At 37.5% G+C, this 25,623-nt stretch overlaps 1 protein-coding gene across 1 annotated transcript; it reads left to right on the plus strand.

Moving 5' to 3' along the window:
• On the plus strand, positions 1-25,061 carry LOC123535581 (uncharacterized). Its single transcript, XM_045318281.2, has 2 exons — positions 1-149; positions 22,027-25,061. Exon 2 carries the CDS (start codon positions 22,078-22,080, stop codon positions 24,379-24,381), a length of 2,304 nt encoding a protein of 767 aa, XP_045174216.2. The 5' UTR covers positions 1-149; positions 22,027-22,077; the 3' UTR covers positions 24,382-25,061.
• Positions 25,062-25,623: the final 562 nt, after the last annotated feature.

Here is a 25,623-nt window from a genome sequence, read left to right on the forward strand (position 1 = left end):
GAAAAAAATAATGTAACACTGAAATTCTTTCCAGTCGACATCAATCATCATGAAATATAAGGTCAACATAACTTCACAGTATATTATAAACGAACTGAACCCCAAACGGATCTCGCGAGCAGATTTTTGGATCCGATTGACGAAAATAGGTGGGACTATCAAATAATTACGAAACAACTTGTTGCAGTTATGCTGAGGCGGTATTAGTGCCCTAAATATAAGACCGGACATATAAACTCATAACTTTAAAAGTTCATTTTAATTGATATTTCACATTTTTTATTTTTCATGTTTAATATGTCGGGTCTGGGGACATGTACCAACACTAGCAAGACATTTCGACCCCAAGACATTTCAACCCCAAGAGACAATTCGACCCCAAGACATTTCAACCCCAACTCCTTGGACATTTCGACCCCATTCCATGATATGCCTGAAAACATCTAAGAATGTCGTCTTTATTATAATTAAGCTTTAATCTAGTGATAATTGAGCAATTTCAAAATGTAATAATGCTTAATTACCAATTACAATGTTAAAATGCTGTTATTTTCGCGAAAATAAAATTTTTTTTTACGAAAATGAGCCATATTTGTCTAAATTTCTTTTTTTTTTTAAATTCCTTTTTTAATTTCTTAAAGACTATATTAGTACATGCCTTCATATGAAAAATAAGTGATTTTTATCTCACAATAACGAAAATAATCATCATTTATAAAAAAAAAAAATATTAACGAAAATAAGGGGATTTATGTATCAGCCGCGTTTATTACGTAAATAATTTATGAACAAATCATTCTGAGTGTCTATCTTAAAATAACCTTCATATAACATATTTTCATACTTGGTGTTTATTTATATTTTCAAATCAGCTTAAAGACTATTTTAGTACACGGCTATATTTAAAAAAAAGAAAAAGTTTTTTAAATCATGATATGCCGATTTCACTGATTTGAATTATGAAAATAACTTTAATAAAGTCACATCTTTAATACCTCTTTATTTATTTCTTTATTTTTATTTGTTTATTTTTCTTTTTTTATTAAAGATATATGCATCTCATTTCTATGGGATTCAGCCAAAAATAAATAATTATAATGTAACTCAAAGAAGTTTAAGATGTCACCATCTTCATTATCTTGATATTTAAAATCATAATCAGAAAAACGTGATCTTTTGATTGGATTATCACACCTTGATTAATTGTTTGTTGATATACAGCACGTGTATATTTATCTGCAGTGCGCATTGCAATTAACAATTAATTAAGCCATTGTGATGACATCGGATATTTATAAATATATGTCAACATTATCTTTATTTTGGGCGAAAATGTAAAGAAAACAATAGGAAATTAAACAACATATTGCTTATTTTCGCAATTAATGTTATTTTCGTAAGCGATTTTGATGCACACAAAGTATTTGCTTTACAAAATACAAAAAATGATTTTTGTTATTTACAAACTGCTCTTTTCTTTTCTATGAACGACATTCCTTCCAGTTGTAAAATATCAAACATGAAATCCCCGTTACTGCAAAATATAAGAATATGTGAGTACTGTTCTGTTAAAAACGGGGGAAAATGATTATCATATTTAATATCTATAATTCATTTTTTTCTATATTAAATATTTTAGCAAATACACGTGATTTAAAGTATGATTTTAACAACTTCAAGCGATTTCGGTCACACATTAAACCGGAATCCACCTAAAAAACCGGGTATTTTTGAAGTTTTTTTTTTAAATAATTCAATCATATATATCATAAATGAATAAAATCCGAAAGGAAAATAAAATACGTTCACGCAAAATGACTTTATACGAGACTGAAATTCGGCGACTGCGCGGGAAATTTCTATTACCGAAATACACCCTTATTTTATTAATAAATGATATAATCAGTAGGTGTGATAATCCAATCAAACTCTATCAGGACTAATCAGAGGCACGTGTTTGTTACGCCGCATATATTCATTCAAAGGACATTAATTGTGCTTTGGCAATAAATGCAGTAAACACTTTTATATTCATATATAAACATGATATAATTCTTTTAAAAACTGATTTTTTCACAATATATGTTATATTCTTAAATTTTAAAATTAAACATGAAGAAATAATTCTATTAGTTCCAATAATAAATATGCGGCCGGTCAGCGCTGTTTATTCACTGACATGTATTTTGTGTACGATTCATATATATATTCATATTTTCTAAAAAATGCAAAATGGAAGAAATATAAATGAAAACATACAACTATTTCTGAGGGGTCGAAATGTCTTGGGGTCGAAATGTCTTTGGAGTTGAATTGTCAAAGGAAATTAAATTTTGGGGTTGAAATGTCTTGGAGTCGAAATGTCCAAGATTCTATACCAACCAGGACATGTTCGTTTTGTAGAAAATTATGGAAAGTAAACAAGGTGACCAAGGGTGTGGAATTCCTATGTCCGACTTGTCTGACTGGGGACTTTTTGACGGCGGACATAAGTGCGTTTTCGCATTCCGTTTGTCCATGGACAAGCACAAATTTCCTGGTTTGAAATGAAAAAAGAAAGAATAATTTAGAAATACTGAACATGCTTCGGAGTTTATAAACGAATTTGACGTATGAAACGGATGTTTTACCTGCCGAGGGCCTCTCGATTTCTGCAGTTTTGGGAAAACCATACTGCGTCTAAATTTAGCATCTCTTTCTGCGTTCTGATTGGTTCCCTGTCACTGTCTCGTGTGATTTTGCACACAATAACCCGGCGAATAGAAACTAGAAACGTAAACAGTTGTTACTTTTGGACAAATTCGTTGTTACAACTTTGTTTTCCAACAAAACTGGAAGTCAACTGTCAAAGCACAAAGCGCTTGCTAGTACGAGTCAGAAAGTTTCATGTTTTCTAACAGTCAGAAAGTTTCATGTTTCCTCACATGGCTTCGCATGGCACGATGGGCAGTCTTTTAGGCATTTCTGTTAAATGTTTGACTGCCTCTCGGACGAACACAAGCAAAAATGTCAAAAGCTTAATTTTTGAAACAGCTACAGTATTACACTTTATTGTACCCCCCCGACAACAAAGTTGTAAGGGGGGGTATACTGGTTTCAGGTTGTCTGTCTGTCTGTCTGTCCTTAGACGCAAACTTGTGCACACCATCTCTCCTTATCCCCTTGACAGAATTTAATGAAACTTCACACAAGTGATCAGTACCAACAGTAGTTCTGCATGGGGCATGTTAGGTTCTTTTAGAAAAATTTTTTGCAGAGTTATGGGACTTTGTTTTTTTTTTGTTACTATACTTTATACATAGACACAATCTTGTGCGCACCATCTCTCCTCATCCCCTTGACACAATTTAATGAAACTTCACACAAGTGATCAGTAACAACAGTAGTTGTGCATGGGGCATGTTAGGTTCTTTTAGAAAAAAAATTGCAAAGTTATGGGACTTTGTGTTTTTGTTACTATACTATATACATAGACACAATCTTGTGCGCACCATCTCTCCTCATCCCCTTGACACAATTTAATGAAACTTCACACAAGTGATCAGTACCAACAGTAGTTGTGCATGGGGCATGTTAGGTTCTTTTAGAAAAAAAAATTGCAGAGTTATGGGACTTTGTTTTTTTGTTACTATACTATATACATAGACACAATCTTGTGCGCACCATCTCTCCTCATCACCTTGACACAATTTAATGAAACTTCACACAAGTGATCAGTAACAACAGTAGTTGTGCATGGGGCATGTTAGGTTCTTTCAGAAAATAAATTTGCAGAGTTATGGGACTTTGTTTTTTTGTTTCTATACTATATACATAGACACACTCTTGTGCGCACCATCTCTCCTCATCCCCTTGACACAATTTAATGAAACTTCACACAAGTGATCAGTAACAACAGTAGTTGTGCATGGGGCATGTTAGGTTCTTCCAGCGACAAAAATTGCAGAGTTATGGGACTTTGTTTCTTGTTAGCATACTATGTACATACAGTCTGCATATGCAATCTTGTGCGTGCCTAATCTACCAAACCCTTGCACACAATTTAATGAAACTTAACACAGGTGATCAGTACCAACCCTAGTTGTGCGTGGTCCATGTTAAATTCTTTTAGATAAATATTCTGCATAGTCATGGGACTTTCTTTTTTGTTACTATACTGTATACATACAGTCTATATACATACAGTCCATATGCAGTCTTGTGTGCGTCAAATTGCAATGTACTGTGTCAGTGCATGCGGGGGGTACATTCATCACCTTTAGTGATAGCTCTAGTTTTCCAACGCATAGCACAAATCATTAGGCAACCTTGATCATCAGACTTTAGTTTTACACCCCATTCTCTCTTTCTAAAGATTGATAATTACCATTTCGTCGACCGATTCCTTGTTTTGTCATACAGATATCAGAAGACTGTTGTAACGTTTTCCAGGAACTCCGTAACAGTTATCAGAAGAAAACATGACAGGTTATCAGAAGAACTCCATCCTTCATGTAACACTTCCTCCCCCGTGAGACGTGTCTGGCTAACTTAGCCTAGCTCTTTGCGAATAGACATTCTGGTTCTTTTAACGTGCCCAGTGTATAGCACCGATACATGCGAAGCAGTCTTTCCTGGGAAGAACCAGTACAGGCCTCTAGTTAGGTGGGAGACACTCAAGAGCATCTCAGAAATTTCCAGTGCCTAGACAGGGATTCGAACCCCGGACCTCTGGATTGACAGTCAAGCGTGTTACCACTAGACCACCGGCCCACCTTATTATTTCAATTCTAACACGACATACTAGTATCAACAGTGTAAGAGAAAATGGTAACTACTTTTTACGACTGTGCTACGCACCTGGATCGAATGACGTCATTGCACGCGAGTGGTTTATTGCAGAATTACCCGAGATAGGTTTTGCTCTACATGTATGTAGGTTATTTGCTGGTTGTGTTAGAATAAGTGTTATGTTTATAATTATTCTTTTACAGATAAAGTTATTTATCCTGTTCTTATGAATTATATGAATTTTCAAAGACAGAAAATAATTGACCTGTTTATTCAAATAATTAAGAAATGAATATGTAAATACTCACCATCTACAAATTGTGTTGAATAATAATCCATACAGTTGCACTTAATATCTGCAAAACTCTTGCAAATGCACATTGGCCATAGCTTTATCAGATCAAGTGGTTCCAACGTTGTTTGAACAGTGAATTTACGTAGATCTGATGGCGACATATGGCCGATATTATAAATTTCTGGTCTTGTAAGTATGGTTTAAAGGAATTTCTACCCCTTAAATAACAAATCAGATGAAAACGATGGGTGCACCTGAAGCTCAAATGTGTCCATTTTTTACCACGTGTCCTTTTAGCTGAGATTTGTGCCGTTTATTCAAACACCTCTGTACAGTCCGGCGGGGGAAGGAAATTTTTTGCAGTTTTTGACAATATTGCATCAAATATAGTGTTTATCAGAAAATTAAGTGATCAAAACACTTTTTAGCTCACCTGAGCACGAAGTGCTCAAGGTGAGCTTTTGTGATCGCCCTATGTCGGTCGTCATCAGTCGTCCGTCGCGTAGAGGTCACAATTTTGACCCAATCTTAATGAAACTTGGTCAGAATGTTACCCTCAATAAAATCTTGGACAAGTTCGATATTGGGTCATCAGGGATTAAAAACTAGGTCACCAGGTCAAATCAAAGGAAAAGCTTGTTAACACTCTAGAGGTCACAATTTTGTCCCAGTCTTAATGAAACTTGGCCAGAATGTTGCCCTCAATTAAATCTTGAATGAGTTCAATATTGGGTCATCTGAGATCAAAAACTAGGTCACTGGGTCAAATCAAAGGGAAAGCTTGTTAACATTCTAGAGGTCACAATTTTGGCCCAATCTTAATGAAACTTTGTCAGAATGTTACCCTCAATAAAGTCTTGGACAAATTCGATATTGGGTCATCTGGGGTTAAAAACTAGGTCACCAGGTCAAATCAAAGGAAAAGCTTGTTAACACTCTAGAGGTCACAATTTTGGCCTAATCTTAACTTGGTCAGAATGTTACCCTAAATAAAATCTTGGATGAGGTTGATATTGGGTCATCTGAGGTCAAAAACTAGGTCACCAGGTCAAATCAAAGGTAAAGCTTGTAAACACTGTAGAGGCCACATTTATGACTGTATCTTCATGAAACTTAGAATGTTAATCATGATGATTTCAAAGTCCACTTTGAATCTGGGTCATGTAGGGTCAAAAACTAGGTCACCAGGTCAATTCAAAGGAAAAGCTAGTTAACACTAGAGGCCACATTTATGACCATATCTTAATGAAACTTGGTCAGAATGTTAATCTTGATGATCTATAGAGGTCAAGTTCAAATCTGGGTAAGGTGGAGTCAAAAACTAGGTCACCAGGTCAAATCAAAGGAAAAGCTTGTTAACACTCTAGAGGCCACATTTATGACTGTATCTGAATGAAACTTAGTCAGAATGTTAATCTTGATGATCTTTTGGTCAAGTTAGAATCTGGGTCATATGGGGTCAACAACTAGGTCACCGGGTCAAATCAAAGAAAAAGTTAGTTAACACTTTAGAGGCCACATTTATGACCATATCTTAATGAAACTGTCAGAATGTTAATCTTGATGATCTTTAGGTCAATAGGTCAGGTGAGCGATACAGGGCCTTCATGGCCCGCTTGTTGTGTAAAGGGTTGCCACTTAAAATTAAACGTGTGTATTGTCAAGGAATTATTAGGGTTTGGTTCTGAAAAATCGGCCGAAAACATAATGCAACGCAGTTTCAATCGGGTCGCTATGCCATGCAATCAAATGGATACCGTTCTGTGGCGATGTCTTATCTGTCTTAGAAAGTCAATAGGGCCTCATAATAATAAATTTAGAGTCTTCTATATCATTATAATGATCCTGCCATTTCTAATATATTGTACTTTTTCGCTGTTATGGTCGCTAACATTTAACATATTTTTGCGGACAACAACGTGACAACATAAAGGGAGGATGCAGTTCTTTGTCTTACTTGCAGGTCTATTTCTCATACAAAAAGTTGTCCATGATGTACTTTAACACCATCTTTACGATTAATACACACTTAGTTTCATGTAAATGTAATAATAGTTGTTTTTAGCTCACCTGTCACATAGTGACAAGGTGAGCTTTTGTGATCACGCAGCGTCCATCGTCCGTCCGTCCGTCCGTCCGTAAACTTTTGCTTGTGACCACTCTTGAGGTCACATTCTTTGTGGGATCTTTATGAAAGTTGGTCAGAATGTTCATCTTGATGATATCTAGGTCAAGTTCGAAACTGGGTAACGTGCCATCAAAAACTAGGTCAGTAGGTCTAAAAATAGAAAAACCTTGTGACCTCTCTGGAGGCCATATATTTCAAAGATCTTCATGAAAATTGGTCAGAATGTTCACCTTGATGATATCTAGGTCAAGTTCGAAACTGGGTCACGTGCCATCAAAAACTAGGTCAGTAGGTCTAAAAATAGAAAAACCTTGTGACCTCTCTAGAGGCCATATATTTCAATGGATCTTCATGAAAATTGGTCAGAACGTTCATCTTGATGATATCTAGGTCAAGTTCCAAACTGGGTCACGTGCCTTCAAAAACTAGGTCAGTAGGTCAAATAATAGAAAAACCTTGTGACCTCTCTAAAGGCCATATTTTTCAAGGGATCTGTATGAAAGTTGGTCTGAATGTTCATCTTGATGATATCTAGGTCAAGTTTGAAACTAAGTCAACTGCGGTCAATAACTAGGTCAGTAGGTCTAAAATTATTAAAATCTTTTGACCTCTCTAGAGGCCATATTTTTCAATGGATCTTCATGAAAATTGATCTGAATGTTCACCTTGATGATATCTAGGTCAGTTTCGAAACTGGGTCACGTGCGGTCAAAAACTAGGCCAGTAGGTATAAAAATAGAAAAACCTTGTGACCTCTCTAGAGGCCATATTTTTCATGAGATCTTCATGAAAATTAGTGAGAATGTTCATCTTGATGATATCTAGGTAAAGTTCAAAACAGGGTCACGTACCTTCGAAAACTAGGTCAATAGGTCAAATAATAGAAAAACCTTGTGACCTCTCTAGAGACCATATTTTTCAATGGATCTTCATGAAAATTGGTCAGAATTTTTATCTTGATAATATCTAGGTCAAGTTCAAAACTGGGTCACATGAGCTCAAAAACTAGGTCACTATGTCTAATAATAGAAAAAATGACGTCATACTCAAAACTGGGTCATGTGGGAAGAGATGAGCGATTCAGGACCATCATGGTCCTCTTGTTTCCTTCTAAAATCAAGTTTTCTTTTCAACTGGCATCATGAGCATCGAGTATCACATTATCTGGAACATTTTCTGGCTGTTCCTTATTTCTGATGTAAACCCTCTGTGTTTCCCAAAAGTGAGAAAATTTAGCCCAGGACACGATGAGGATTGTTCGATTGATATTTACCAAGTTGAGCTATCAAAGAAATGTGAAACATATACTAGCCATCTGCAAAAACAATGTATGTATTGAACACATATTAATTTCATATTTATCTTTTTAGTTCGACTATTCGAAGAATAGGGGAGTTATCCTACTCGCCCCGGCATCAGCGTGAGCGTCGCACAAATGTTAAAGTTTGCGTACCACCCCAAATATTTTCAAAGTCCATTGAGAAATTGCTTTGATATTTTGCATACTTGTTTACCATCATGATCCCAGTCTGTAAAAAGCAGGAGGCAACTCTATCAAGCATTTTGATTGAATTTTGGCCCCTTTTCGACTTAGAATAAATGTTAAAGTTTGCATACCACCACAAATATTTTCAAAGTCCATTGAGATATTGCTTTTATATTTTGCATACTTGTTTACCATCATGACCCCAGTCTGTAAAAAGGAGGAGGCAACTCTATCAAGCATTTTGACTGAATTATGGCCCCTTTTCGACTTAGAATAAATGTTAAAGTTTGCATACCACCCTAAATATTTTCAAAGTCCATTGAGATATTGCTTTCATATTATGCATACTTGTTTACTATCATGACCCAAGTCTGTATAAAGGAGGAGGCAACTCTATCAAGCATTTTGACTGAATTATGGCCCCTTTTCGACTTAGAATATGCTTATTGTAATGTTAAAGTTTTACTCCTAGCTTATATTATACTATCAAGCACTGAGAATAGTCCACTGACAGATCTTGTTGTTCTTAGCCTGAGGGAAATATTGATTAAACAATGGAATATCTGCAGTGATTGCTGTTTCATATGAATGGTAAATGCTTTACGGAAGACAATGATAAAGTGACAGGTTTGAATAATAAAACAAAACTTTACCAACTAAATAAAGGTCGGCAGTAAATCTCCCGCATTCAATGTATGCACAATTGAATATACACTAGCAAACCCGTGTTATACCTAACCATAACCTTTACGTCCGATAGGGACGATTTATTGTTGGCACTAAATAACACGGCTGACAATGTAAGTGCGAAGTACTCTGAATGCCTAACAGTGGTTTCTAACACATAGAAGCTTAAGGAGGCCTCAAATCGCCTCCGGCCTCCAGGACCTTTGGGCCCACCGGGGAAGACCCCAGCAGGCCCTAGGCCTCCTGCCTGAAAAGTTTTTTTATAGGCCTTTGCTGTTCGCTTTACCTATAATGATGTTGCAAATTTTCTATATAATATGATGTAATTATTTCAGCCTATTCATTCTGAAATCATTTCTTTATGAAATAATACTCAAGATTATATTTCCTGTCAGAATGCAGTCATGGCTGCGTCACATTTCCTAAAGCAAATTTCACATGGAGACTTAATGTCATCAACTCTGAGGAAATATTCCCAAGTTCGTTAAGAGAAAAAGCGCGAGAAATGTTCCAAAAGATAAAAGGTAAGGGTGAATTTCTCGGAAGCATAGTGCCCCAAAAACACAACCTCAGAGCTACGTATTTGCAAAGTAGGCCCACAAAAAAAAAACTGTAATGGAAAAATATTACAGACGGGTTGCTTCAAGAATCTAACAAGTACATATAATTTTGTGCCACCTAAAGATAGAGGAGGGAGTGGTACGGGGTACATGTGGTTGGGGTGGGGGGAAAGTAGGACAAGGATGAATATACAAAGGGTATTCACTGCATGTATCTTTAGAAACGAAAACATCAAATCATGCAGACTGAACATGTGCTATGAAAGTGAAGTTTGTGGGGAAAATTCAATCAGTAACAATATCTAAATGAACAAATGCCGTGTGTGCACAACTTGAACATTATGAGTGCCAAAAAAAAAAAAAAAAAAATGGAAATAAATATAACCACGGAGCATCACTTCATTATCACAAAAAAACTGTTCTTGAGCAAGTCATCCCCATTAGGAAGGAAACCGCCTCGGTAGCCTAGTGGTAGAGCGTCCGCTTCGAGTGCGGGAGGTTGTGGGTTCGATCCCCGGCCGCGTCATACCAAAGACGTAAAAAATGGTTCTAGCAGCTTCCTCGCTTGGCGCTCAGCATTAAGGGGATAGTGCTAGGACTGGTCAGCCCGGTGTCAATATAATGTGACTGGGTGGGGTATCACGCCACGTGTCTACGGCGTGATATTCCAGTGAGGCAGCACTATAAAGTTGGGCATTGTGCTCACTGCTACAAGTAGACACCGTCGTTTATATGACTGAAAAATTGTTGAAAAAGACGTTAAACCCGAACACACACACAACATTAGGAAGGTATCTACGTTTCCAATCTTGTTCATTCTGAATGATTTTAAAACTAGATACTAATTCTTTAATCAGTGTTACGAAGATAAGCTACAGTGCACATGATAATGCATAACTTTTTACTGCTATTTAAAATGCTATACATCAATAGTTTAAGTATAGAGTTAAAGGAACATTATGGATAAATAAATGGTGTGGTTTATATGCAGATAAGGTAATACAGGCATTAGCTTTTCATGTTCAGTCTCTGATGACTTTTAAAACAGATAAGACTTCGCAAGTAAGACACAGAACGGTGTCGACTTGATTGCGTTACGTAGTGACCCACTCGGAACTGCGTTGCATTAGGGTTTCGGCCGTTTATTCATAAACAATTCCAAATAATTCTGTAAAATTACACACACTTTGTTTTGAGAGGTAGCCCTTTACATAAAAAGTGTTTTAATAACTTATTGTTCCCGATAAACACTGTATTTGAAGCGATATTTTCAAAAAGTGCAAAAAAAAAATCCTTCCCCCACCAGACTGTACAGAAGTGTTTGAATAAACGGCACAAATCTCAGCTAAATGGACATGTGCTAAAAACTGGACACATTGGCGCTTCAGGTGCACCAATCGTTTTCATTTAATATGTTAGTTAACGGGTAGAAATTCCTTTAAATTATACAAATAAGACCAGATATTTTTAGTATCGGCCATATTTCGCCATCTGATCTGCGTAAAATTCACCATTCAAACAACATTGGAACCACTTGATCTGATAAAGCTATGGCCACCCTTACAGAAGAAAAAGGCCTGCTGCGTACTCTTGCTGTGTACATACAGCGTATATGATGCGTACATGATGTGTACTGAAATCAAGGGCTTTAAATAGTACGCAGGATATACACCGCACATACACCGATAGTACGTTTGTAGTACACTTTTGACATGCAAATGAGCTCTGCCGCGTACTACTTGCTGCGTACATGCTGTGGACTACATAGTACACAGGATGTATGCTGGAGGAATTTAGTATGCGGGAAATAGTACGCAGCATATACGCGGCACATACACTTTTCACATGCAAATGAGCCTGCGGTGTACTACCCCTGCGGCGTACATGCTGTGTACTTCTGTGGCGTACATGCTGTGTACTCCTGCAGCGTACATGCTGTGTACTCCTGCGGCGTACATTCTGTGTACTCCTGGCCTGAGTCCTGCGGCGTACATGCTGTGTACTCCTGCTGCATACATGCTGTGTACTCTTGTGGCGAAACTGCTGTGATAATGTAAATTCCTTACCCCACCAACTTTCTTATGCAAATGCTGATCATTTGGACAGAAAAAAACAGAAAAAAGATAAGTGACATGCATCAATAAGTATTTACCATTACCAAAATAATGTAGACTGATGTTATCAAATAAATTAGTATGCTTTTCTTCATCCACTTTTCAATGAAATAAATCAATTTTTGTAGCATGTAATTTGGTAAACATCTGAACAAAATGGCGTAACTGCATCAAGGGGAAACAACTTTAATGCAACTAAATATAAGTGTTATAAATTTCGAAGTATCTGCGGTGTACATGCAGTGTACTATTTTCTTGTACAAGTCCCTCCTGCGTACATGCAGTGTACTCCTTAAATTTTCAGAGTCTGTGCTGCGTACTTGAAGTGTACTAGTGACCTCCTGCGTACATGCTGTGTACTCGTCGAAATAGTACGCGGCATGTACGCGGCATGCGGTGTATGTAAAATGTACTCCTCTGGCGTACTACTGTGTTTGCGGCATATACACAGCAAATACACAGCATGTACGCCACAGAGGCTTGCTTCTGTAAGGGCAGTGTGAAATGTATCAGATTACAATTGAGAATGTGTAAAAATCTCTACGAGTTGCGTGTGTCTAACTGAGCTACATGTGTAAAATTTAACGCTGGGTCAGATTTCGTAACTAAAGTAATGTTCTGTTTTTATCCAAGTGTATCATCTGAAATCATAGTTTAAAACTAAGCCAAAATAAAAATTCTCGCGCCAGACCAATTTAACTTGATAAATGCTTACGGATAAACACTACTTTACAGTTACATTGTGTAAAAATGAAATTAAATTATGATATTGACCGCCTCGATAGCCTTGTGGTAGAGTGTCCACTTAGAGAGCGGGAGGTCGTGGGTTCGATCCCCGGCCGCGTCATACCAAAGACGTTAACAATGGTACCAGTAGCTCCCTTGCTTGGCACTCAGCATTAAAAGGGAAACTTGGCTCTTCTCATACCCTCGTGGCGATGGATTCCATCAGGGATGAGGTGTCGAGAGTGATTAATATAAGTTGTATAACTTCCTTCACAATCAACCTAAAATGTATTATGTATAAACTAAGTAATTAGGGGTCACTTGACTTTTACCTTGAATTTTGGATGACATGTACAGTTTTGCACATCAATCTTATCAGCTTAGAAATTTTGACCATGTCGATAACTTTCTATAAATATTTCAATACTCACCTTTCAGGTTCTTAACCCTGACCTTACGACCAACTTTCTTGTTTTTAAGCTACAGCAAAAAAGATTTGGACCACATGTATCATGTTTGATACAGATTTCAATACTTATTTTGAATAGTCGTATTCATGACTTCTAACCTTCTTTTTCGTTTTTGAAGTTACAGTATAGAAATCTAGACCACCTGTATAATATTTTTATACAGATTTCAATACTCATCTTGAATAGTCGTAATCGTGACCTTCAGGCCTACTTTCTTGGTTTTGAAGATACAATATGGAAATTTTGACTACATGTAGAACTTTTAATACAGATTTTGAAATATTATTAACCAAGACCTACTGACCTACACCCTTGTTTTTAGCTCACCTGAGCACAAAGTGCTCAAAGGTGAGCTTTTGTGATCGCCCTGTGTCCGTCGTCTGTTGTTGTCCGTCGGTTGTCGTCAACAATTTGACTGTTAACACTCTAGAGGTTACAATTTTGGCCCAATCTTAATGAAACTTGGTCAGAATGTAAATGTCAATAAAATCTTGGATGAGTTCGATATTGGGTCATCTTGGGTCAAAAACTAGGTCAATAGGTCAAATCAAAGGAAAACCTTGTTAACACTCTAGAGGTGGCCCAATCTTATGAAACTTGGTCAGAATGTTACCCTTAATAAAATCTTGGTCAAGTTCAATATTGGGTCAGCTGGGGTCAGAAACTAGGTCACCAGGTCAAATCAAAGGAAAAGCTAGTAAACACTGTAGAGGCCACATTTATCATTTTATCTTCATGAAACTTGGTCAGAATCTTAATCTTGATGAGTTCAAAGTCCAATTTGAATCTGGGTCATGTAGGATCAGAAACTAGGTCACCAGGTCAAATCAAAGGAAAAGGTAATTAACACTGTAGAGGCCACATTTATGACCATATCTTAATGAAACTTGGTCAGAATGTTAATCTTGATGATCTATAGGTCCGGTGCAAATCTGGGTCATGTGGATAAAAAAACTAGGTCACTAGATCAAATCAAAGAAAAAGCTTGTTAACACTAGAAACCACATTTATGACTATCTTTATGAAACTTGGTCAGAATTTTAATCTTGATGATCTTTAGGTCAAGTTTGAATCTGGGTCATGTTGGGTCAAAAACTATTTCACCAGTCAAATAATCAGAAAAGCTTGTTAACACTCTAGAGGCCACATTTATGACTGTATCTTGATGAAACTTAGAATGTTAATCTTGGTGATCTTTAAGTTAAGTTTGAATCTAGGTCATGTGGGGTCAGAAACTAGGTCACCGGGTCAAAACAAAGGAAAAGCTAGTTAACAACTTAGAGGCCACATTTATGACCTTATCTTAATGAAACTTGGTCAGAATGTTAATCTTAATGATCTTTAGGTCAGACGGTCAGGTGAGCGATACAGGGCCTTCATGGCCCTCTTGTTTAAGCTACAGCAAAGAGATTTGGACCACCTGTATGATTTTTTAAGATTTTAATACTTATCTTGAAGAAGCTATACCATGACTAGTTAATCCTCCGCCACAAGTGGTGGGGGGTTATAGGAATGGTCTCCGTCTGTCCATAACACTTTCGTGTCCGCTCCATATCTCCTAAACCCCTTGAAGGATTTTCATGAAACTTGGGTCCAATGATCACGTCATCAAGACGATGTGCAGAACCTATGAGTCAGCCTTGTCGGCTCAAGGTCAAGGTCACAACTCGAGGTCAAAGGTTTGAGCCTTCCATTTTGTGTCCGCTCTATATCTCCTAAACCCCTTGAAGGAATTGTATAAAACTTTGGTCAAATGATCACTTCATCAAGACAATGTGCAGAACCCATGAGTCAGCAATGCTGGCTCAAGGTCAAGGTCACAACTTAGGGTCAAAGGTTTGAGCCTTCCATTTTGTGTCCGCTCTATATCTCCTAAACCCCTTGAAAGATTTTCATCAAACTTGGGTCAAACGATGACCTCATCAAGGCGATGTGCAGAACTTATGTGTCAGCCATGTCGGCTCAAGGTCAAGGTCACAACTGAAGGTCAAAGGTTTGAGCCTACCATTTCGTGTCAGCTCTAAATCTCTAAACCCCTTGAAGGAATTTTATAAAACTTGGGTCAAATGATAACCTCATCAAAACGTTTGCAGAAATTGTGAGTCAGCCATGCCAGCTCAAGGTCAAGGTCACAACAAAGGCCTACTTTTCCATTTTGTGTCCACTCTGTATCTCTTAAACCCCTTGAAGGATTTTCATCAAACTTTGGTCAAATGATCACCTCATCAAGGTCTCATGAGTCAGCCATGTCAACTCAAGGTCAAGGTCACAACTGAAGGTCAAAGGTTTGAGCTCTGTATCACCTAAACCCATTGAAGGATTTTCATGAAACTTGGGACAAATTATCACCTCATCAAGACGTTGTGCAGAATTCATGAGTCAGCCATGTCAGTTCAAGGTCAAGGTCACAGCTAAAGGTCAAAGGTTTACCCTTTCACTATTCATAGCAGTGGCGGGCCTGGATTTAGCTGTCTTTCAGACTGTCTTGTTCTTTTTGTTTTTGAAGCTTAAACAAAGAAAATTTTTGTCATGCAAGCAATTAAACTCGGATGAGCAATATAGGGCCATCTTGCCATCTTGTTAATATTTCATGTCGTTTCAACACTAAAGCTAAATGCAGTCTTTCGATAATTATTATTGAAAGACTGTGTTTAGATCAACTTGTTGAGACAGCAATTTTTTACTTACTACCTGGAATATCTAAAAGAATTCAGCTTTAGAGAAGTTATATGCTCCTTTGGATCTAATGGATGTGATCATCAGTAGATGAAAATAGCACAAGTTAAGTTATGGTAGCCAGAACTATATGTGGAACAACTTATTAGACCCTCTTGATACTACCATCACTCAGACATATCTGACTAACATTAACAATAATATATATATACAGTCAAACCTGTGAACAAAGACCACTCTTCGGAACAGGCAAAAGTGGTCTTTGTTCACAGGTGGTCTTTATTCGCGGGGTTGGGGGAGGGGGGGTCCAATACTAATACAGCTGAGAATTTTGAAGTTGTTGGCCTGCTGGAAAATTTTAACTAGGGTTTCTAGTGGCGTGCTCCTCCATAATTATTTTCAAAATTTTTTGTTAATCCCCCGCCAGAAGTGGTGGGGGGTTATAGGAATGGTCTCCATCCGTCCTTCCATAACATTTTGTGTCCGCTCTGTATCTCCTAAACCCCTTGAAGGATTTTCATGAAACTTGGGTCAAATGATCACCTCATCAAGACATTGATGTGCAGAACCCATGAGTCAGCCATGTCAGCTCAAGGTCAAAGGTTTGAGCCTACCATTTCGTGTCCACTCTGTATCTCTTAAACCTCTTGAAGGATGATTATGAAACTTGGATTAAATGATCACCTCATCAAGACGATGTGCAGAACTCATGAGTCAGCCATGTCGGCTCAAGGTCAAGGTCACAACTCGAGGTCAAAGGTTTGAGCCTTCCATTTTGTGTCCACTCTGTATCTCCTAAACTCCTTGAAAGATTTTCATCAAACTTGGGTCAAATGATCACCTCATCAAGACGATGTGCAGAACTGAAGAGTCAGCCATGCCGGCTCAAGGTCAAGTCACAACTTAGAGTCAAAGGTTTGAGCCTTCCATTTTGTGTTCATTCTGTATCTCCTAAACCCCTTGAAGGATTTACATTAAACTTGGGTCAAATGATCACCTCATCAAGAACTCATGAGTCAGCCATGTCAACTCAAGGTCAAGGTCACAACTCAAGGTCAAAGGTATGAGCTCTGTATCTCCTTAACCCCTTTTAGGATTTTCATGAAACTAGGGTTAAATGATCACCTCATCTAGATGATGTGCAAAATTCATGGGTCAGCCATGTCAGTTTAAGGTCAAGGTCACAGCTCAAGGTCAAAGGTTTACCCTTTCACTATCCATACCAGTGGCGGGGGATTTAGCTGTCTTTCAGACTGCCTTGTTGAATGGTGCAGTCTAGCTGATTTCAGAGGTGTGTATTTTTAGCTCACCTGAGCACAAAGTGCTCAAAGGTGAGCTTTAGTGATCGCCCTGTGTCCGTCGTCCGTCCATCCGTCATCAACAATTTGACTGTTAACACTCTATAGGTCAAATTTTTGGCCCAATCTTAATGAAACTTGGTCAGAATGTTACCCTCAATAAAATCTTGGACAAGTTCGATATTGGGTCACCTGGGATCAAAAACTAGGTCATCAGGTCAAGTCAAAGGAAAAGCTTGTTAACACTCTAGAGGTCACATTTTTGGCCCAATCTTAATGAAACTTGGTCAGAATGTTACCCTCAATAAAATCTTGGACGAGTTCGATATTGGGTCATCTGGGATCAAAAACTAGGTCATCAGGTCAAATCAAAGGAAAAGCTTGTTAACACTCTAGAGGTCACATTTTTGGCCCAATTTTAATGAAACTTGGTCAGAATGTTACCCTCAATATAATCTTGGACGAGTTCGATATTGGGTCATCTGGGGTCAAAAACTAGGTCACCAGGTCAAATCAACGGAAAAGCTTGTTAACACTCTAGAGGTCACAATTTTGGCCCAATCTTAATGAAACTTGGTCAGAATGTTAATCTTGATGATTTTAGGGTCAAATGTAAATCTGGGTCAGGTGGGGTCAAAAACTAGGTCACTAGGTCAGATCAAAGGAAAAGCTTGTTAACACTGTAGAGGCCATATTTATGACTGTATCTTCATGAAACTTAGTCAGAATGTTAAACTTGATGATCTTTAGGGCAAGTTTAAATCTGGATCATGTCGGGTCAAAAACTAGGTCACCAGGTCAAATCAAAGGAAAAGCTAGTTAACACTTTAGAGGCCACATTTATGACCATATCTTAATGAAACTGTGTCAGAATGTTAATCTTGATGAGCTTTAGGTCAAGTTTAAATCTGGGTCAGTTGGGGTCAAAAACTAGGTCACTAGGTCATATCAAAGGAAAGCCTTGTTAACACTCTACAGGCCACATTTATGACTGTATATTCATGAAACTTAGTCAGAATGTTAAACTTGATGATCTTTAGATCAAGTTCGAATGTGGGTCATATCGGGTCAGAAACTAGGTCACAGGGTCAAATCAAAGGAATGGCTAGTTAACACTTTAGAGGCCACATTTATGACCATATCTTAATGAAACTTGGTCAAAATGTTAATCTTAATGATCTTTAGGTCTGTAGGTCAGGTGAGCGATACAGGGCCTTCATGGCCCTCTTGTTTTAGCTTACCTGTTACCTTGTGAACATGATAGAGACCACATTTTGCAATCAACTTTAATAAAATTCGCACACAACTTGTATTGGCATAATATCTCGGTTTCTTTTGAAAACTGGCCTGATCCCATCATGGTTTGCAGAGTTGTGGCCCCTTAAAGGGCCAAAATTTGCTATTTTTGGCTTGTGAACATGATAGAGACAACATTTAGCAATCAGGGTAGAGATCTTATGCCAATACAAGTTGTGTGCAAGTTTTATTAAAGTTGATTGCAAAATGTTGTCACAATTTTGGCCCAATCTTAATGAAACTTGGTCAGAATGTTATCTTCAATAAAATCTTGGACAAATTCGATATTGGGTCATCTGGGTTCAAAAACTAGGTCACCAGGTCAAATCAAATGAAAAGCTTGTTAACTCTCTAGAGGTCACAATTTTGGCCCAATCTTAATGAAACTTGTTCAGTATGTTATCCTCAATAAAATCTTGGATGAGTTCAATATTGGGTTATCTGGGGTCAAAAACTAGGCCACCAGGTCAAATCAAAGGAAAAGCTTTTTAACACTGTAGAGGCCACATTTATGACTGTATCTTCATGAATCTTGGTCAGAATGTTAACCGTGGTGGTCTCAAGGTCCAGTTTGAATCTGGGTCCTGTAGGATTAAAAACTAGGCCACCAGGTCAAATCAAAGGAAAAGCTAGTTAACACTGTAGAGGCCACATTTATGACCATATCTTAATGAAACTTGATCAGAATGTTGATCTTGATGATCTATAGGTCAAGTTCAAATCTGGGTCAGGTGGGGTCAAAAACTAGGTCACTAGGTCAAATCAAAGGAAAAGCTTGTTAACACAGTAGAGGCAACATTTATGACTGTATCTTCATGAAACTTAGTCAGAATGTTAATCTTGATGATCTTTAGGTAAAGTTCAAATCTGGGTCATGTGGGGTCAAAAACTAGAGCACCGGGTCAAGTCAAAGGAAAAGCTAGTTAACACTTTAGAGATCACATTTATGACCATATCTTTATGAAACTTTGTCAGAATGTTAGAGTGGGCAGACCAATGCTCGGCGTAAAAACTACATATTTTAAATCTGAAAACTGACTTAATATTAATTTACCGTACTTCTTTATCGTCAGTTTGTAGAACAATCTGCGAGTATTCAACCATACTGTTTACATATTTCTAGTCACATTGTGATGTTATAGGCGGGAGCTAAAAATAGTACCAGTAAAACTGGTCCGGTTCATGTGGAAGTATACCAACACTCCACTCCACTCCATTTCTCCAAAATTCCGCCCGCAAGTTCTTTTTAGTACCTGTTTTACCAGAAAATCGGTTTTAATGAGAGTAGAACACAAAACTGAACGGCTTTTAGCATTGCATCGTCTGCTCTACTGTGACCACGTGACCATACCGGAAGTAAACCGCACTTGGATAAAATCAGGCGTGATATAAACAAACGAAATGGGACTCGTTAGAGATGATATTTTAAATACATATTAAGAAATTCCCAGAGAAACGTGATATACGCCGAGCGTTGGTATGCGCCGAGCATTGGTCTGCCCACTCTAATCTTGATGATCTTTAGGTCAATAGGTCAGGTAAGTGATACAGGGCATTCATGGCCCTCTTGTTTACAGATTTCAAAAGTAATCTTGCATAATCTTTACCTTGACCCACTCTTCAAATTTTCTTGTTTTTAAAGCTCTAGCTAAGAAATTTGTTCAAGCAAACAATTCTACTCAGGCGAGCAATATAGGGCCATCATGGCCCTCTTGTTTGTAACATTCTTGACTTTTTGCCGGATATTTTTTTTTTGCCATTCCTCACCACAGACCCTTTCGGTGGGGGATACCAATTCATTGGATTTGCTTGTTCTTGAAATAAAAAGCTATCATAAAAATGTCAATTTAAGAATAAAATTCTATTTGCTATTGCCATTCATGCATTTGAAAGAAGTCCCAGTGAGGTTTATACCCATCTCTAGATGCACAAAAGTGGCATTTAATTTTTAACTGTTAGCCTGCTGGTGGCAAGTGATTCTGCCTTTGCAGGGTGATCATGGTCTGCACTATTCACTTTTTTAGTCAGTAAATTTTTAGTGAATACCCCTTCAAATGATGTGATATTGCCCAAATTGAATGATGGACCAGTCCATTTTCAAAATTTGTCAGGCTAAATAAAATATCAAGCGAGTATTAGAATATTTGCATGCAAGTTACAAGAATGGAAGTAGTCATTTCTTAAGTCATTGAGTGAAGGTGTTTCATGGGGATGTGATGTTTTGACAAGGCCAAAAGTTAATTGTCTTTTGGGTACAAGATAAAGTTTAGTGAGAGCTACAAAGTGTCTTGTTGAATTTAGATATATAAATAACAAGGCAGTCTGAAAGACAGCTAAATCCCCCGTCACTGGTATGGATAGTGAAGGGGTAAACCTTTGACCTTGGGCTGTGACCTTGACCCTGAACTGACATGGCTGACCCATGAATTCTGCACATCATCTACATGAGGTGATCATTTGACCTAAGTTCATGAAAATCCTAAAATGGGTTTAGGAGATACAGAGCTAAAACCTTTGACCTTGAGTTGTGACCTTGACCTTGAGTTGACATTGCTGACCCATGAGTTCTTGATGAGGTGATCATTTGACCCAAGTTTAATGTAAATCCTTCAAGGGGTTTAGGAGATACAGAATGAACACAAAATGGAAGGTTCAAACCTTTGACTCTAAGTTGTGACCTTGACCTTGAGCCGGCATGGCTGACTCTTCAGTTCTACACATCGTCTTGATGAGGTGATCATTTGACTAAAGTTTGATGAAAATCCTTCAAGGGGTTTAGGAAATACAGAGCGGACACAAAATGGAAGGCTCAAACCTTTGACCTTGAGTTGTGACCTTGACCTTGAGCCGACATGGCTGACACTTGAGTTCTGCATATCGTCTTGATGAGGTGATCATTTAATCCTAGTTTCATAATTATCCTTCAAAAGGTTTAAGAGATACTGAGCGGACACGAAATGGTAGCCTCAAACCTTTGACCTTGAGTTGTGACCTTGCCCTTGAGCCGACATGGCTGACTCATGGGTTCTGCACATCGTCTTGATGAGGTGATCATTTGATTCAAGTTTCATGATTATCCTTCAAGGAGTTTAGGAGATACAGAGCGGACACGAAATGGAAGGCTCAAACCTTTGACCTTGAGTTGTGACCTTGACTTTGAACCAACATGGCTGGCTCATGGGTTCTGCACATCGTCTTGATGAGGTGATCATTTGACTCAAGTTTCATGAAAATCCTTCAAGGGGTTTAGGAGATACAGAGCAGACACGAAATGTTATGGAAGGACAGACAGAGACCATTCCTATAACCCCCCACCACTTTTGGAGGGGGATTAAAAAGAGTATTTTCTATCTCTGAATGCAGGTAGATACAAGAGCAAATTCAACAATATTACCTTTATGACAAAACAAGATTTATATAAAAGACACCTTATTACTAAGCCTTTACTTGAACAGGGATGAAAGCAAAATTGTCACAAACTGGTGCAGAAATGTTTTATCTAAGTTTGTTTCACTTTCAGGGCACAGCAAGACAAATTATAGACTGCTGAATTTCTGCTCAGAAGACAATCATGAAAAGGCATGGACGTAAAAGAAAAACCTCGAAGAATATATCTGGAGAAAGAATTAAAAGAAAGAGAAATGAATTTGGTCATAGACCAGTAGTTAGTGATTCAGAAGATTCTGATATAAAAGAAAGGGACCAAATAATAGATGAAGACAAATGGAAAAATGAGGATGATATGACTAATGGTAATTCTGAAGAGTCTATTGATGCTGCAGATGTAAGAGACAAAACAAGTACTGACAAAGATAAAGATGAAACAGAACGTAACACAAATCCAAATTGTGTTATTAAACAAAAAGCTATGGATAATTACTTTAGGAAAAGGACAATGGCACCTTCTGGTGAACATATGTATTCCCCAATAGTTATCACTGAAAATGATATTTCTCTAGACATTGATCAAGATGGTATTGAAATGGTGCATGTCCCATATCAACCTCCTGAAGTAGTTAACCTAGAATCTGGTGATGAAAGTGACCATGAAAGTGAAGGCATTTCTGTTAAACCAGAGCCTTTAGATGGGTCAGCTGATCAAGCAACTGACATACAAGATGACAACAGTTGTCGTACAGCAGTTGATTTAAGGGAAGAAGCTGTTCCTATTGCTACACATATACTAAATACTGGCAGTGATAATATACAGCAAGAACAAACAGCTGCTATTACAACAGAAAAAGATGATGATAAAATACCGGTAACTGAAGTTGAGACTGATAATAACAATGACTGCAATGATTCAAGTAAGGAAATAGACATTAATGAAATGGGTGCAGTCAACATAGAAAATAGTGGCACAGTCGCAGGTGTTGATAGTGATAATGATTTGGACTGTGTTTTGATAAAGGAAAATGAAGAATTGATGAAAGGTGCACAGACTGAAGCAGGACATGAAACTGTAAAACCAACTGATGCCAGGGTTGATTTAGACTTCAGGAAGAGGACAATGGCAGCTTCTGGTGAACACATGTATTCCCCAATAGTTATCACTGAAAATGATACTTCTCTAGACATTGATCAAGATGGTATTGAAATGATGCATTTCCCATATCAACCTCCTGAAGTAGTTAACCTAGAATCTGGTGATGAAAATGACCATGAAAGTGAAGGCAATTCTGTTAAACCAGAGCCTTTAGATGGGTCAGCTGATCAAGCAACTAACATACAAGATGACAAAAGTTGTAACAATGCACTTGATTTAAGGGAAGAAGCTGTTCCTAATGCTACACATACACTTAATACTAGCAGTGATGTACAGCAAGAACCAACAGCTGCTATTACCAGAAAAAAAGATGATGATAAAACACCAGTAACTGAAGTTGAGACTGATAATAACAATGACAGCAATGGTTCAAGTAAAGAAATAGACATTAATGAAATGGAGTCAGTCAACACAGAAATCAGTGGAACAGTTGCAGATGTCGATAGTGATAATGATTTGGACTGTGTTATAATAGAGGAAAATGAAGAATTGAAGAAAGGTGCACAGCTTAAAGCTGGACATGAAATTGTAAAACAAACTGATGTCAGGGGTGGTTTAGAACTTAATAAAATCGACAAGAAATTTGTTGAAAATGGCACAGAGTTTGAGAGAAGTAACGAAAATGAAAACATAGGTTCAGAGGAGCAGGGGAGAGATGAAGTTGTTAGTAAAGACAAGGAAGGAATGGTTAAAAGACCAACGTCATGCACGGAAAGTATTTTCAAGTGTGATCATTGTGAAGTTAGATGCAATGATGAAAAAAGTATGAGAGAACACTTGGATACTGCAGTGCATTATGCAGCTAGCAAATATATTGTTGATAATACTGGGGGATTAAAACTAATGAAGAATGTGGTTATAACAAATATGAAAGCAAAATTTAAAACAACAGTAATGAAATGTCCTGTAGCAGCATGTCCAGCCATTTTTCCTCAAATGAATCAATGTGTTGATCATTATAATAAAAAGCACTGGAAAAAGGGGAGACCAAAAAGCCTGTATGGATTGATTGACATTGTGAAAGAAGAGGAATACAGTATATCCTTAAAGCATTCAATGTTGTGTCAAAATGCTGAGTCCTTTTGGACTCTAGACAAACTGAAAAGGCACAAGAAGAATGAAGGACACTTCCCCTTTGATTTAACAGAGCAAAGAATTATTTTCTTATGTCTCTATTGTGGAAAACATTTCAAACTCCTCGACCGTCTTATTGAACACCTGCGTGTCCATATTGATGTCATTGATGACATTTTCAATATTCGAATTTTTAAGTATGACAAATTGTACAATATGAGAACATTGTGTTTTCCAACAACTTCTAGGTCCTAACTGGATGGATTTCTACAAGATCCGTCTAGAAACAGTGACCACAATCAGGCAGTCTCTGATAATGGATCGATTATAAAACCTACAAGAGCAAATGCTGGGATTAAAGCTTGCTTGCAAAGTTACAGTGAAACTGTTTATGATGAAGCAGATAGGGAACGCAGTGTCAGTGTTAAAGATGATACATTATTGATTGATGTAGAGATTTATGATACAATGTGAAATACTAAATGTGTCTACTGCGTAAGATTGTTTCGTGAATTTATCAATGCATTAAGCCATGTGGTGATACACAAAAAGTTTAAGAGGAATGAAATATTAGATATGATATTATTTTACATTTCAGTGCAGAAAGAACAAATATTGAACTCCCACAGTAGCAGTCTAGCACTATAGATCATCGCGAGGAGGAGATAAAAAAAGTTACAAAATGGAATACACGAGTTGGAAGCAATTTCTAGAAAATTACCTGATAAGGGAGCAAAGGAGAAATAAATCAGTTAAAGATGTGAAGGAGTGTCTTATTTAGATATTCTGCTAGTTGTATGTTACCACTGTTATTTGTTTATGTGAGGTTGTTCAAAGGATATAGACCAAAATTACAATAGAAACATACATTTCTGAAGAAAGTGATGCTGAATGATATATGATTTTTCCAATAATAAAGCAAGTACAAATCTCTATGTAAGACTGCTTTGTTTCCTGTGACTCACTGGCCTATCCATATATTACTTAGATTGTTTTTTTGTTTTTTTTTCAGATTTAAAGGCACTGACCTCCAGATTTTGGCTAAAGATGATCTCTATAAAATTGAAGTTTGTTATACTATGAACGTTAGAACTATCTTTAAAATGCCAAATCAAGAGAAAAAAAAGATGTCTGCATTGGGAATCGAACCCAAATCGCCACAGCAGTAAAGAACTTTTCTGCCATCGTTACCAATTCGGCTATTGAGGATTTTGTGTTTCATGCGTTTTAAATATAGATATTTATAATCCAGGAAGTTTACCTCAAGTAAAGCATTTCAAACACTTTTCGGCTCTGGCCTTTGATCTAACCGCACAACTTTGGTCATAACAGGCAGGGCTTTAGTCTTTGATCTTACATAACCCTTGGCATAGAACAGACATAGCTTTTGCCTTTGACCTTAACATACAACCTTGGTCTAGGATAGGCACAGCTTTGGCCTTTGATCTCAACAAACACCTATAGTCCAGAACAGGCATGGCTTGGCCTGTGGTCTTA

Source organism: Mercenaria mercenaria, chromosome 1, assembly GCF_021730395.1.
Source record: "Mercenaria mercenaria strain notata chromosome 1, MADL_Memer_1, whole genome shotgun sequence".
NCBI lineage: Eukaryota > Metazoa > Mollusca > Bivalvia > Venerida > Veneridae > Mercenaria > Mercenaria mercenaria.